Consider the following 13837-nt stretch of genomic DNA (forward strand, 5'->3'; position numbering starts at 1 on the left):
TAACACTGAGCATGAGAATATTACCTACATCAGGGCCAGACTCACTGGAGATGAAGGAAGAAAATTATGTACCAGATACATACCCATTATGTATCAGAAAGAGATTTTTTAAATTTTTATCTTGCTTTATTTTTGTAAGATTAAGTATTAAAGTAGTCATATTGTCATTAGCAAAGATCCACAGTAGAAGTGCTGATGTGTAGGTTTCATTGCTCCTTTTCACGTCATTTTTAGGACTGCAAACTTTACAAGATGGCAATGAAACAGTAAAAGAGACAATTTCAGATCCTGATACTTTGCCCTGCTGAAATGTATCATCATTCAACTTTTAAGCTTTTTGGCACAGAGTGCTTCAGTGCTCTACAAAGTACAGAAAACAAAGACAAGACACACATATGATGCACTTTTACAAGCAACACGAATGGAGGATATGCTGCTGAATATAGCTCTTACTTCAGTACAGAGCCAAAAATTTCTTTCCATGGTCTCTTCTGAGAAACTAATAATTTCCCACCCACTCCCAGTACTGTTCCTTCATAATGCAGCTGAGTTCAACCACAGGATTTCTTCACAATTATCTATATGCTTTCCTTGAAAGCTGTCACAGCATTGCCATGAGACAAAATAACGGTATGTCCAAGCAAAAAAAAAGTTCTCTAAGACGCAAAGTAGCAAATAATGTTTTGCATCTAAACATTCATTAGATAGACGTAATTTTCTGGCATTCTCAGGTGCAATGCAGCTTTTTTGCAATTGCTTTTCACTTCATATTTTTTCTTGTCTTTGATCTCATTAAACATGCTTTTGATCTCACCAAGCAGCAAAGCCTTTAAGTGACAAATTTGTAAGTGACAAGTACTAGTTGAAATGGAAACAGAAAGAGCAGCACAACTTTTCTCTGCCTCACCTTCCCTCCATGGAAGCTCATAGGGCTGGTTATTGGCCTGTTTTGAGCTCTGCACACATATGGAAGGGGAAGGACAAAACTTAGAGAGCTTTGGGTTATTAGTCAAAGATGCCAAGAAATTCAAAGGAAAATGTTTTTCTGCTCTTTCTAAAGGAGAACACAAATGAACACAAATACTGTGATATAAACACACCTTGTTCAAGAAATTAATCTGTTGTGTCAGAACAGGTTTTTAATTATGAAGATCAGCGATATAAACTACTGTAAGTTTTTTAAATGGAGGTCTTGCTCTTCTGTGCATTGCAAATAAATAGATATAATCAAAACACCACATGCAAAACCCAGTCTGGAATGAAAGAATATGTAAAGCACAATGGTTGTTTATCTGCTTGAACTACATTTGGTAAATAGGCAAACAAATAGGTGTTTCCTTCCTCCACAGCTCTTATGTCTGGCAGTTGAGCCTCCAGAAAGTGATGAATCCAACCATTTAAAGCATGTTAGTCTGAAAACAAATGAGTCCTGGAAGAGTCCTGTTGAAAAACTTTTCCAAACAGAATAATCTTCAATGCCCTGCGAAACCACATGTAAAAAAATGCATAAACAATTGGGTTAAGTGTAGAATTTAAATAGCCAAACCAAACCAAAGCATCAATGAGAACAGGAGGTATCACATAATTCATAAGTGGATTGGTAGCTGTAAAGAAGAAGAATGGAGTCCAGCAGATGAGAAACGCTCCCATTATTATGCCTAATGTCTTAGCAGCTTTCCTTTCTCTGCAGAATGAAGTGTGGTGCTTCATTTCAAATTGCATCTTTTTTTTGCTAATTGCATCAATGGATCTTGCCTGCTTCTTGGCTACAGAGTATATTTTCCTATATATATACAGCATAACAAATCCAGGGATGTAAAAAGACACTACAGAGGCCACAATACCTGAAGTTTCACTAAAAATGAGAAAGCATCCTCCTGCACAATGGACATGGTTATAAATCTTTTCTGCGCCTCTCAAGTTAAGGTCTAGAAAGATCATCCCAAAAGCAAAAGCAGCAGGGATCATCCAGCTTATGAACACCATGACCACGATGACAAAAGTATTTATCTTTGATTTGTATCTTAAAGGGTCACACACAGCATAGTAACGGTCAATGGATATGAAGGAAAGATGGAAGATAGAAGCTGTGCTCAGCATAATGTCCGTGCTCGTGTGGATCTTGCAGAAGAACTCCCCAAAATACCAGCAGTGCTCAACAGAGCGCACCATACTGCAAGGCATGACGAAGAATCCCAGCAGGAAGTCTACGGTAGCCATTGAAAGTATCAGGAAATTCGTAGGTGTGTGGAGCTGCTTGAAATGTGATATTGAGATGATAACTGTCAAATTTCCAACCACTGTGGCCAGAATAATGCAAACCATGAAGATGTACATGGAAATACGGACACTGTTTGACCAGCTGCTCCTTATGCAAGAGCTATTTACGGATTCACAGCACAGTTGCATCCTTACTGGGGTCCCAAATCCACATAGGTATGCAGCACAGGTACTGTTTTTCCTAATTCTGAGGTACATTTACAATGGGTTTTCCATTTTCTAGATGGGAAGAGCTGCAGAGAGGAAAATGAAAGGGCACTGTAAACACCTTCATTTAGTTGGATGCATAGGAAATTCACATTTCATTATTTATGAAGGATGAAACCATTTTATAATTACATTTAGTAGAATGACATTTTCATCATCTGACTTCCCTAGAAATGGGAATCTCCTTTGATGAAATAAACTGTTTAACGGGGTGTCCTCACATCAGGACAGCAGTGAATCTTAGAGGCCTGCACTGGGCAATGCCTTGTCCAGTGGACAGAGGAGAAGCCCTTTTCAATATTTCCTCTTTCTGCTTTCAGTCCTGGTCTTCTTCATCAATATTAGCTGGAATCCTGTATCTCATGTTGCACTTGAAAATCAGTCATTTTAAATTCTGAAGCTCCCTCAACTTTTTTTTTTTTTTTGATACGTGAGTCTAAAACCTACAAGTCTAAAACAGAAGGCTAAAGCTGAGGAATCCATGCTCGACCTCTCCTCCAGCCCTGTCCTGATAGTGATGACCGAGCAGTTCCAGTTTTACTGGAAAATCTTTGCAGACTCTAGCTGTAAATAGAGATGTAAGGAAAAGATCTAAGAGGAGAAAAAAAATTTCTGCTCTTTTGCTGACAAAATAAAGTGGAAGAATCTGAATAATCCGAAACATTATCTGCTGTATAAGCAAATTTTTTTTTCAGTACTAGTAGTTTAGCATTGCTATGAGTATTGATTATATTAATCTGTTTTTAGATAAGGCACAAACATGGAGAGAAACATTTTCAGAACTTAGGTTTAGGTTGCATCTAAGGCCACAAATATCACTGTCCTCTTGTGGAAGAAGTAGCGTGTCCCTTTTGCAAGTTGCTCTTTTTATGAAAAGTTTTAATGAAAGCAAGCAATGGAAAGCAATATTTATTTTTGAAAAATCTGTTTTCCTTTAAATAACAGAAAGATAGTGTTATTGTGAAAAATAATGATGATTTGCATATGCTATTCGGTAGTACTATCATTATGGTTTAAAATGGTTGTCAAAAAAATATAGACATGGCAATTCAGCCAGTACTGATTTAAGCCATTTGCTTTGGGATTTAGTTGCCTCTGGTTATTCTGGATAGAACACAATAAAAAGAAATAATTTCTTTCCCATATGAAACCAAGTGTTATTACAAACACACCATGGCACTGGAAGCTAAATGAACGTAGATGATAAAAACTGCAGCTTGCAAAACCCTGACAGCTACAACCAGCACCCTGGGCTATGCAGAGGGATTTTGCAAGTGGGGCCAGGCAGTGGCACCCGAGTGCCAGGGACAAGGTGCACCCAAAGGCACTCTCAGCAGTAAGGGACATAGGGAGTCTACTTACGTACTGTTTGGGGTGCTTTTTGCTTCCCCTTTTTTTTTTTTCTGCCTACTAATATTTAACACCCTCTCTGCTCTTTTCACCTCATTTTAATTATCACTTCATATATCTTTTCCTTCAATTTTTGTCAGTCTCTTCAGGTTTCTTTTCCTGCCTGTCATTCCTTCTTTCAGCACATTTACACCTAAGGCAGAGAAAGCACAGCCAGATGAATATTAATTAACTCAAATTTTCAATTTTCACAGTAGAAAGAATTAAACACCAATTTAAATGTGTATTCTGGGCATCATTATAAAGGTTTTAATCCCATTCAGGTTGTAAATGTGTCACATCTTGAATTTTGTTCGTATAAAAATATAAATAAATTAAACAATTGTGGTAAAGCAGTCTATAAAGCCAATAAAAATGAATTAACATCCTATCTCTAGTTTTCCTTAAGATTTAAAAGATTAATAACTTCTCTGTTGTTTTCTGATAGATAAACTGCTTAGCCTAAAGAAACATGATCTCCTCTGAAAACAGGTTTTCTTAAAAAAACCCAAAAATTCAGGATTTTTTTTTTGTAATAAAAGTAAGTAAGAAACTCCAACCAAAGGATGGAGCACACTGAGATCAAGTGTGTGGCATTGCATTACAGGGAAATAAATACGTCAAAACACGTGGCAAAAAGTGAGCTGAACTCTGAAGAAGTTTTCAAGATGAAAGCAGAATGCTTCCCTTCCATAAATAATTACAAAGGTTAAAATGTAATAAAATGGAAATATGAAGAAGCATACTCTTAAAAACCTGTTCTCCTACCGTTGTCCCTTCATGCTGTGTAGAAGTCTGCTCTTGACACTCATTTGTTTTCTGCTGGTTGAGTGGCACTTCTTCCTTTTAAAGATCATCTCAAAAAGCATCTGAGCCTCTTCACCACCATTACAGTTCTGGGTAACACAAATTTTGAGAGAACAGGCTTTTAATCCACAGCTGGAGCAGCCTCCAGAAACCCCCACGTATTACTGGGGGATGTTGGTGTGCTGAATAGCATTCTTGGCTGTTTGATTCAGTATCAGCTGTTGATGTGAATTTTAGCTCACACTGTTTATTTTGTCACCTACGTAGAGAACAAAATCATGGCTGTAGCACTCATACTTGTTTAATGGGCCTTATTTATAGGTAAATTGAATTAATGTGAAGTATGTTTACTTGTTTGATTAAATGTTACAGTCATATTGTGAGCAGCCCAGTATTATCTAAGCAAAGAACAAAAGACACCCTGCAGTCTACCTCCTGTAAGCCTTCAAAACATGGCAAAATACATAAGTATAGGTTGGTTACAGCAGCATGTATGATTTCCTTGGAAAGGTGTACTGTGAACAGAGTGACACAATGTGTCTTTACGAGACTAGTTATGATTGCTGAACAAACAGGTTTAATCTAACAGCCTCACCAGTTAACAGCTATTTGCAAGATATAGCTACTGAATAATTGTTCTAAGTAAACACCTATTATTGGCTGTACCAGAGTCACAGATGAGGAAGATCAATTTTTTACTCCACTAGGGACCATGCAGCCTTTTAAAACAGTGATACTGCTGAATGTAAAAGACTGGTATTGTGGTTACTATCAGCTAAACCCCAGTTAAGCTGGGTGCCTCAGGGGCATATGCAACAAGGTGGGTTAAGATACTACTTCTTGCAAACTGTTCTGATGACCTGGGTTAGCTACTTTATTATGTTATGTGCACAAAAATCAAAATGAATGCATACAATTCAGTTCTTTTCTTTTTCTTGAGGCTACACTCATAGACAGACGGGGGTCTGTGTTGCACTAAAAGGTTCTCCTTGCTGTAGCAAGAGAGTTTGATGACTAAAAAATGTGCAGAAACAATGATCAGGCTGAATGGATACCACTGGAGAGAGTTGAGAGGATATGTTGAGAAGTGAGGTTCGATTGCTCAGATTTGGGGAAATGTGAAAAAGACATATTTAGGTACCCAAATACTGGTCTGTGAAGGAGTCCTTCACCCTTCTGAGATGTTGTGTTCTTCCTTGGAGCCAGGCACTTCTCTTTGAGGAGTGAAGGTTTAACCCTTGGTAATTACTCTCTTGGCACATATACATTTTATATGAAGTTAAAATTTAGGGGAACAAAGCTGTGTTACCTTACTCTGTACAGCTCATTGTTACAAAGAAGTCTGGCAGCGACCTCATTATGAGCACTCAGTCCAAGGCCATCCATGCATGCACACACTGCTCTCCCACCATGCTCCATGCTCTCTCCCTCGAGTAACACAGTGACCAAAACTCAAGGGGATGATCTGGAAAGGCAGCTCTGCTTCAAGTGTTGTTCCAGAGGCAGCTCCCTGGCAGCAACGTGAAAACCTCTTGGGGAACCGCTGGGGCTGGGGAGCCTTCCCCTGCCCTGAGCAGGTCTGCCCTGCTGTAGAGGGGCAGGCAGCAGCCAGCTGTGTAGTGTGGGTTTTGCTTTCCTTCCTCTTGTGCCCAGGCTGTGCATCTGGTCAGGAACCGTTTCCTTCCAGCTGCTGGCTTGCAATAAAATTGTACTGCAAGACCCACACACATTGGAAAGGAGTGAATCACAGATGTAGGGGAAGCTGTGAGCATGGGGAGGGTGGTATTTAATGCTGTGTTTGCTGAGAAGAAAGTAAAGCAGGAGGTTTTGAGATATCAAGATAATTAAGTAATTAAGCAGGCCAAATTGTCAACTAATTTAGAGCAAGAAGGAACACTTTTTTAACAAGCTTTCACTGTGTTGGTGCAGACACTTCAAACAGGCATTTTCTTGTGCCTTAATGCTCATGTGGATCATGAAAATATTCTCAGACTTGCTACTTATAATATCAAAGAGAAATATGTCAAACTCTATTTTTGTGAGAACTCAAAGCACACTGTCAGTGTTTAACAGTCTTTTGAGTCTGTAGTATAGTAAAACAAAGTAAAACAAAAATTCAAAGCAAAAACCTTTCTATAAAATTACTGCTGTGGTTTTTTTTTCTGAAAAAATTTTTATTTCTGCAGTAAGTAGTTTTCAGGTTTTGGAAAACCAAGAAAGAGAGCTGTCACAGTGTCTAGAATACTTTGGGTCACCTACTCTCCTTGTTTGTCTTTAAAACATAAAGTAAATAAAATGGAAAACAGCAGAAGGGAATGGAAATAGCCCTTTTGTCAGACATCAAACCTATTTGAAAAATGTGTTGAAAAGTTACTCTGTCCTTCTTACACAGGATTGTGGAAGGGACGCTGGAAATTGGAAGCAACAGAAAAGGACTCGAGAATGAGAACTGTTACTATGAAAAAAAAATGTCAGGACAGCACTGATTTCTACCATGGTTCTTTTAGCTTGCTTTTCTATGGGTACAGTTTGGTCATTCAGCAGAAAGTTTCTCATTTTCACACAGTTCATTTTAAAAACTGTTTCTGTGTGAGGGGAACCATGGATTTATAAGTACTGGAGGCTGCATGGTGACCCCATGGCTGGAGAGGAATTTTGAAAGTGTCTAACTCCACTTATCATTTATGCAGTCCTCAGGAAAAAAAACCCCACAATATTACAAAAAAAACTAACTTCTTAAGTTTCCATTCATATGTTTGACATGTAGGGGGAAATGCCCAAATTCCCAATAAGCTATTAGTACAAAATAATTATTTCTTTGTAGGAGAAAATCAAGAAGAACAAGATCTGGCAACTACTAATCTCAATGCTATTTCTGCAATTCCACCAGTGCAATTCCACTGAAGACAGTCTGAAATTAGCCCAGATTTTTACCAGAGGAATTTAGAGAATATATGAGATAATTGAGCTCTAGATCTTTTCCCATGGTTTCTATTCCTAGTTTTTAGTGGAAAACATCTCTTTTCCTTGCCAAGTAAAACCAGCTGTTTATACAGAGTAATGCAATGTCTGAGTGCTTTCTACAAGTATAGTGCTTAGGATAAACACATATAAATCCAAACCCCAATGTAAATTCAAATCTCGGAGATGCACAGAGGAGTAAGAGATTCCACAGCAAAGCAAAACACATCCATCCAAAGCTGAGAAACTCTCTCTGTACAGGGTGGGGAGATTCTACATATTTGGTAGCCTTGCTGAGGAGTGCCATAACATGGTCCATTGCCTTCACTCAGTAGCAAAAGCTTCTCCCGAGGGCAGGAGCAGTCCCTTGCCTCTCGCTCCAGCAGGGTGAGTAAATCCTTGTGGCTGCTGAGCAGAGGCACGGGCACAGCAGGGCAGGTGCCTTGTGCCTTTCCAGTGCTTCTCTGCACCCACCAATCCAACAGGAATTAATTTAGGACTGTAACTGCTTCGTTGATATTTGCTGGCATCTGATCAACACCTCCAAAAAGAAGGCAAACACAGAGGAGGGAAGCACGAGTAGTAAAAAAGTACAATCCCATTCTGCATCCTTATAGCCATCTAATACTTTCACAGAAAGGAAAGAGCTTTACTCTGAATTCATAGCTGTGTGTGAAAAGAGCTTTGCCCCCTAGCTATGTTTCTCTTTCAGCTATTGGGAATGAATGGCTTTTAAAATCATACTTTAAATCATAGTTACTGCTGTTGGTGCTATTGCTGTTCACTACAGAAAGAACTGTGCAGAACAACAACTATTATCTTCAGTGCTAACCATAGGAGATTCATCTTTGAAAGAAAATAATATCCCAAACTAGCATATTAGCAGCTCACCAGATTCCAGACTGCATGACTTGGAGATGGTACGGCACAGGAGTCATTTCCTCATCACGAACCGGCGCAGGCTGCAGAGACAGCCCAGTACTGACTCATCCCACACCAATTCTCCTAACTAAGTGCCTGCATGCTTGGTCTGACTTGCTTACAGCCTGCTGGGAAAATCTCATCAACAGGATGACGTAAATCTTAAATATCCAGAAAAGATAAGCATGTAATAAATCTATTCTGACAAAAAGCACTAGCATATGCAAAGTAGAATCAATTTGAAGTAAGCTAAAGCCAGGCTTCTTTCATGAAAAGAAGCATGCAAATGGAAGGAAATGTTTATTATGGTCAAGGTACCGATGGAGGTAATAGCACTGAACTGTTTTTAAGATTGCCTGATATTTCACTTCCTACTTTTAGTTTTGTGTAACCTTAACAAACTTTAACACTTTCAATTACCTTTAAAAATTTGTTTTGGATATTTTCTGAAAACTCTAAGAACAATACTTTGACAGTGTCTGAGAAAAAGACTGAATAAAAGATATTGTTTCCTTTGAATGAAAAAATTTACTAGCCATTTATTTATGGTGCTCAGGTGTTTATATGATATGCTTTGTAGCAGGGACTTAAGAGACGTTGCTTTCCTATTTATATCCTTTTACCATACCAGATAACTATACCTGCAACTCATTAGCAGCATCCATCATCTTCAAGCAATAGTTTTAGTATTGCTGTGGAACCCAAGAAGGAGCATCCTTCCAGAAAAAAGTAGTCCCAGAGAGGAGAACTGACCCAAAGTGGGTCAGTTTGTATGTGTCAGTTTGTGGGCTCTCCATCAGTAAAGACCCAGGCCTTTCAGCTCCTGCTCCCCAGAGGTTTCTCTTAGCCTGTAGCAGGACCTGTGGGGCTCAGGCTGCAACTTCTTCCCTGGGTATTTGGGGTTAGGATAAGCTTGGGAAGTAGGAAAGTATGGCACTGGCAAGGTGGCACAAGGGGACATAAGGCTGAATGAGAAGGACAACTCCTGGTGAAATGAAAGTCTTGAAATATCACATTCTGGTCTGGAAGAGTGACTACTCTATTGGAAGCCACTGAGAGCTAAAATTGCTAATAAAGACTTATATGTCAATAAGAAATGTCCCGGAGCTTCCTTTCTCATGGACTGTTCTCTGTTCCTTTCACAAATGCTGGACTTGACTACAGCAGACACATACTATTTTCCCAGAAATATTGAATCTGACAATTTCTAACAGTCCATTTGCAAGCCCAACAAGGCTGCAGATGCCAGTGCTACTGCACTGTGGGCCATTTTTAAGGGAGTAACCTGCCAAGGCCATCTTTTGCTTCTGCAGTTGTTTGCCGCTGCAGGAAGCAGCGATGCTGTGCATGAACATCAGTGGTATCATGGCATTGCAGAAACAGCAACACAATTAGTGCAGAAATTACCAGTGTCAGAAGCTGTACCCTTTCTTGCTGACCCTCTGCTGCTCAGTCTCAGGAAGACATGCCTAAGCAGACCATTTTTTTCACCAGAAAAGCTTCATTTATCTTGTCAGTAGGTGCTGTATATCAATTGAATATTGGGTCACTGAAGAAGAGATAAGGGTGCACTGAAGTCGATTTGAATTTGATTTATGATTTGCTGTCAAGCTCTCACTGACAAGCTAGCTCCTGTTCAGTACCCATGACACCGAGAGGGAACAGATGGCAACAGGAGGTTCAGCTGTTTAAACGTCCTTCTACCAGCTTAGGTAACTTTTTATGCATGCAGGTGAGGACTGGTGAAGAGAAAGCATCTCTTTCTTCTCCTCTCTCCCTTTTTTACCCTCTGTAGCCTGTTTTGTTCTTATCTGCAATTGTTATCACTTCTCCCTTCCACTTGCAAATGTTTGTAAGCCATCCAGGTCTAATGATGAACCTTGACAAATCAGGGAGGAATATAGGTCACATCCTTGGTGACTGAAGGGAAAACGATCTATAAGAAAAGACTCAGCAGAAAACAACTGGCGTTGTAAGACTCCCTTGGCAAAATACAGGAGTGGTTGCATTAAGTGTTACTCAACCCTCAAGTACAAGAGCTTTCTGGTTTTGATTAGTCTAATGCTGAATTTGGAAGAGTTCCTGCAAGCAGAGGTTAATGTTAACATGAATAAACAACTAAAAAGCCTAGTGTTACATTAAAGATAATCTCAGAAACTCTTCAACAAAATAAACGTTTAAGATCTTTGTTGCTAGGCAAGGATGATTGATCGAACTTAAGCTTTTATATATACACAGTCCTTATACATACAGCCATCTGATACTCTTGAGGTATGGCTAATTGACATCAGTTATGAAAAGACCACACATATTTTTTCACCCACATCTGCCAAAAGCTTTCTGTCGTTCAGCCTAGCTACCAGGAAGTATCTCATTACCTATTAGTGGCCATGTTTTCAGTTTGCTCTTCCCTTCTGTATCTCAGTGTCAGATATATTTGATTTCTTCTTAGGCAAGAATAATTCTTCTTTTTACAAACATGTTCCCATGAATGAATTACAATGTGTTTTCACCATTCGTTTATGGTACCTATTGCAGCCAACTTGGCATAGGAACATCTCTGAGAAAATTGGAGAAGACAACTACTAACCAGGAAGGGGATGGGAAGAAAATAAAGGTTTGTACATTTTTTGGTCAATTTTTGTACACTTTGTCAGCTGGGTGACAAACTAAGGTACTGGGGAATTTTACAGAATCAGTGCACCTAACTTTTGTCAGGATGGGAGTTATATCTGTCACTACCTCTGAACTCTTCAGGGTAGAGTTGATGACTTCCAACTACAACTAAACCCAGTCAAGTGGTGTGAGACCCTCCATGCAGAGGGACTGAAAAAACCCACAGATTATGTCTGTTTGAGTTCAAAGCTAAATGTAGAACAGCTCTGCTCCTGCAGATGCACAATCAGTAGATGCAAACTGATGTAACCACCACTGATTTAAGTGGTAGTATAGCAAACTCACCTACCTCCATTTGACTTTATTGGTTGTCAATGAAAAGAGCGCCAAGTCAAGATTTCTGGCTCCTAGTGGAGACAAAATGAAAGAAAGGGAGAGCTCTAGGTCACTTAGCCAGCACAGGAATAAAGGCTATATATGGAAAACTTAGAAAGATCTCTAAAAGCATGGGAGAGCGTATCCTAAAGAGTCTGTAAGTAACATGGCAACGGCACAGGCCTAGAGTTCACTGTACTTTCTTTGTTCAACTTAATGGAAGCTGTCTGTCTGTATTATATTTTGTCTAAGAATTTCATAAACATTGCAGAATAAATTTTAGACTTTTCCAAACTCATCCATAAGTTTGACAAGAAAGTCTTGCCTGGAAAAACCCCCAGTGCATTTTCCTTAGAGAAACTCTAATGTTGAACTGATTGTCCTTTTTCAGCGTACAAAACCCAATCTCAGATGGCTAGAAAACACAGCAAGGTGAATTGCAGAATAGAAAAATAACCATCTTATAAAAACTGACCTTAATGTTTTCATGTATTTGACTTTGATGAGTTCAAGTATGTTTCATACTCCTAACATTCATTTAGAAGTAAATGTTCAAAATTGCTGTTACAAAAGTCATCATTTGATCATGAGGACTATTTTGAAGGTATTCAAATTATTTTCTTTAGTTTTATGTTATTATGTTTTGCAGTACATAAGCTGGGCAACCAACTGTACGCAAATATTTATTCTCCCTTTTTTCTGAAAAGGGATTTCCTGAAGATTGACTATATGTTTGACATTAAAATCTATCCCTGCTTTGCATACTCCTTGCTCTCTTGCATCCTGACACTATCTCAGCTCCCAGACTATGAGTTCACCAAAATTAACTTTTAACATTAGAAGCAGCAAATGAAGATGGATAGACAAAGTTAAAACCAAGCAGTTACAATGCATTTCCTATATTGTACATATTTGCAGTAGGAATTCCCTGCTACCGTGAGAATACCTGAACAGACAATGGATTATTTCCCTTGCAACTTTATAGTAATGAGTGGCTACAAGAAATATTTTGATACTTTGACAGCTGCTAGTTCTTTTTGTTTTCCAGACTGAGAGAAAGTGACATAGTGTTGTCAGTATGCAAAGTTGTTTCACCAATTAGCTGGTTCACAGATAGACAGCCCTTGGTAATGTTGTCATGCTCATCTGTGGCTTCAGCAGGAGGTGGTGTTTGTCTACAGGTAAAAAGGTTAATTTTTAGAAGGTGTACTAGAATTACTTCTCTGTTGTGGTCCATGACATCTCATGGTCCATCACAAGCCCCGGAGAAGCATTCCTGTATTAGCTGCAGTAAGCCTTATATTAACTGCTGCTGCCTTTATTGACCCAAGCAAGTTATTTCTCTTTTTCAACTTTGCTGCCCTGATGGTGGACAGTGGCATTGCAAACACTGTTTGGATGAAGTGGGGTTATAATTCAATTGTTGGTTAATTAGAAATTCTGCAATTCAAACTCAGGCCATTGTCATTCTGTTTATCACTCACTATACCTGCACTGATTCAATGTACCTAGGAATGGTGTCCCATACTGCCAGTAATTCACCCATGCTAACATGTTCATAAACATTTAGCTTTGAATTACTTGGTCTAAAAGTCGCACAATCTCTGATTGTACCTCACTGTACCACAATATTTAATGAATAACTTGAGGTTATAATTACTTAAATATATGTGCAAGGACATGGCTGAAGAGTCCTTCTCTGTTTAAAAACCCCAGATTATTAAGATTTTGTTTCTCTATTTTTTCTCAAGGCCTCCTTACTTTAATTCAGTATGTAAAATAAAGTACATTAGATTTTACTCAAAAGTTTCCCCAAAATTGTTACAAGTTTTACTTAAGTTAGCTGCAAGGTTTGGATCATATTTGTTCAAATGGAGTATTTTTCTACCTACATCTGAAGTCTTGAATCAATAAAATCTATTAAGAACTTGTTTTTCTTTCTGTGTGGTCAGAAACACTGTGGACAGGTGGGTCTTGTTTGCTTTGGCCAGCATCAAGGTACAAGAAAGAAATATCGATGTATGAAGAGCACGCTTTTCCAGCTCAGAGAATGATGGGGTTATTAAGATACCATCTGCAGGAGCTTTTGGGGCAGGGTCATTGACGTGAATTACTTATAAATTAATTTGACTTTTCTACCCAGGCGTATCTGTCCCAGAGTCAGTAAATACTGCTGTTAAACGCAATTCGTTGAATCGGGCATTCATTGTCTCTCTACTTCTCTATTCTGAATGTTTCTGTAATTTGAATCATTTGAAACTTCCTTTTATTACAAAACCTC

At 38.8% G+C, this 13837-nt stretch overlaps 2 protein-coding genes across 3 annotated transcripts in view; both read right to left on the reverse strand.

Annotated features, from left to right (window-relative positions):
* The window catches only part of STX7 (syntaxin 7), a 60130-nt gene extending 51575 nt beyond the window's left edge, over positions 1-8555 (reverse strand). Inside the window, exon 1 of the mRNA XM_017739689.1 lies at positions 8536-8555. The gene's annotated coding sequence lies outside the window, so the exon portion shown is untranslated. The remainder of the gene's footprint in view (positions 1-8535) is intronic.
* Positions 121-8619, reverse strand: TAAR1 (trace amine associated receptor 1). 2 transcript variants are annotated; one of them, XM_017739683.1, is made up of 3 exons: positions 8536-8619; positions 4645-4772; positions 121-2513 (listed from the first exon to the last, which is right to left on the reverse strand). In XM_017739683.1, the coding sequence occupies exon 3, from the start codon at positions 2476-2478 to the stop codon at positions 1408-1410; it is 1071 nt and encodes a 356-aa protein (XP_017595172.1). In that variant the 5' UTR covers positions 2479-2513; positions 4645-4772; positions 8536-8619; the 3' UTR covers positions 121-1407. The 2 variants fall into 2 exon arrangements, with proteins under 2 accessions (XP_017595172.1, XP_017595173.1); XM_017739684.1 differs by lacking the exon at positions 4645-4772 and having other exon boundaries at positions 8536-8610.
* Positions 8620-13837: the final 5218 nt, after the last annotated feature.

Source organism: Corvus brachyrhynchos, unplaced genomic scaffold (assembly GCF_000691975.1).
Source record: "Corvus brachyrhynchos isolate BGI_N302 unplaced genomic scaffold, ASM69197v1 scaffold14, whole genome shotgun sequence".
Lineage (NCBI taxonomy): Eukaryota > Metazoa > Chordata > Aves > Passeriformes > Corvidae > Corvus > Corvus brachyrhynchos.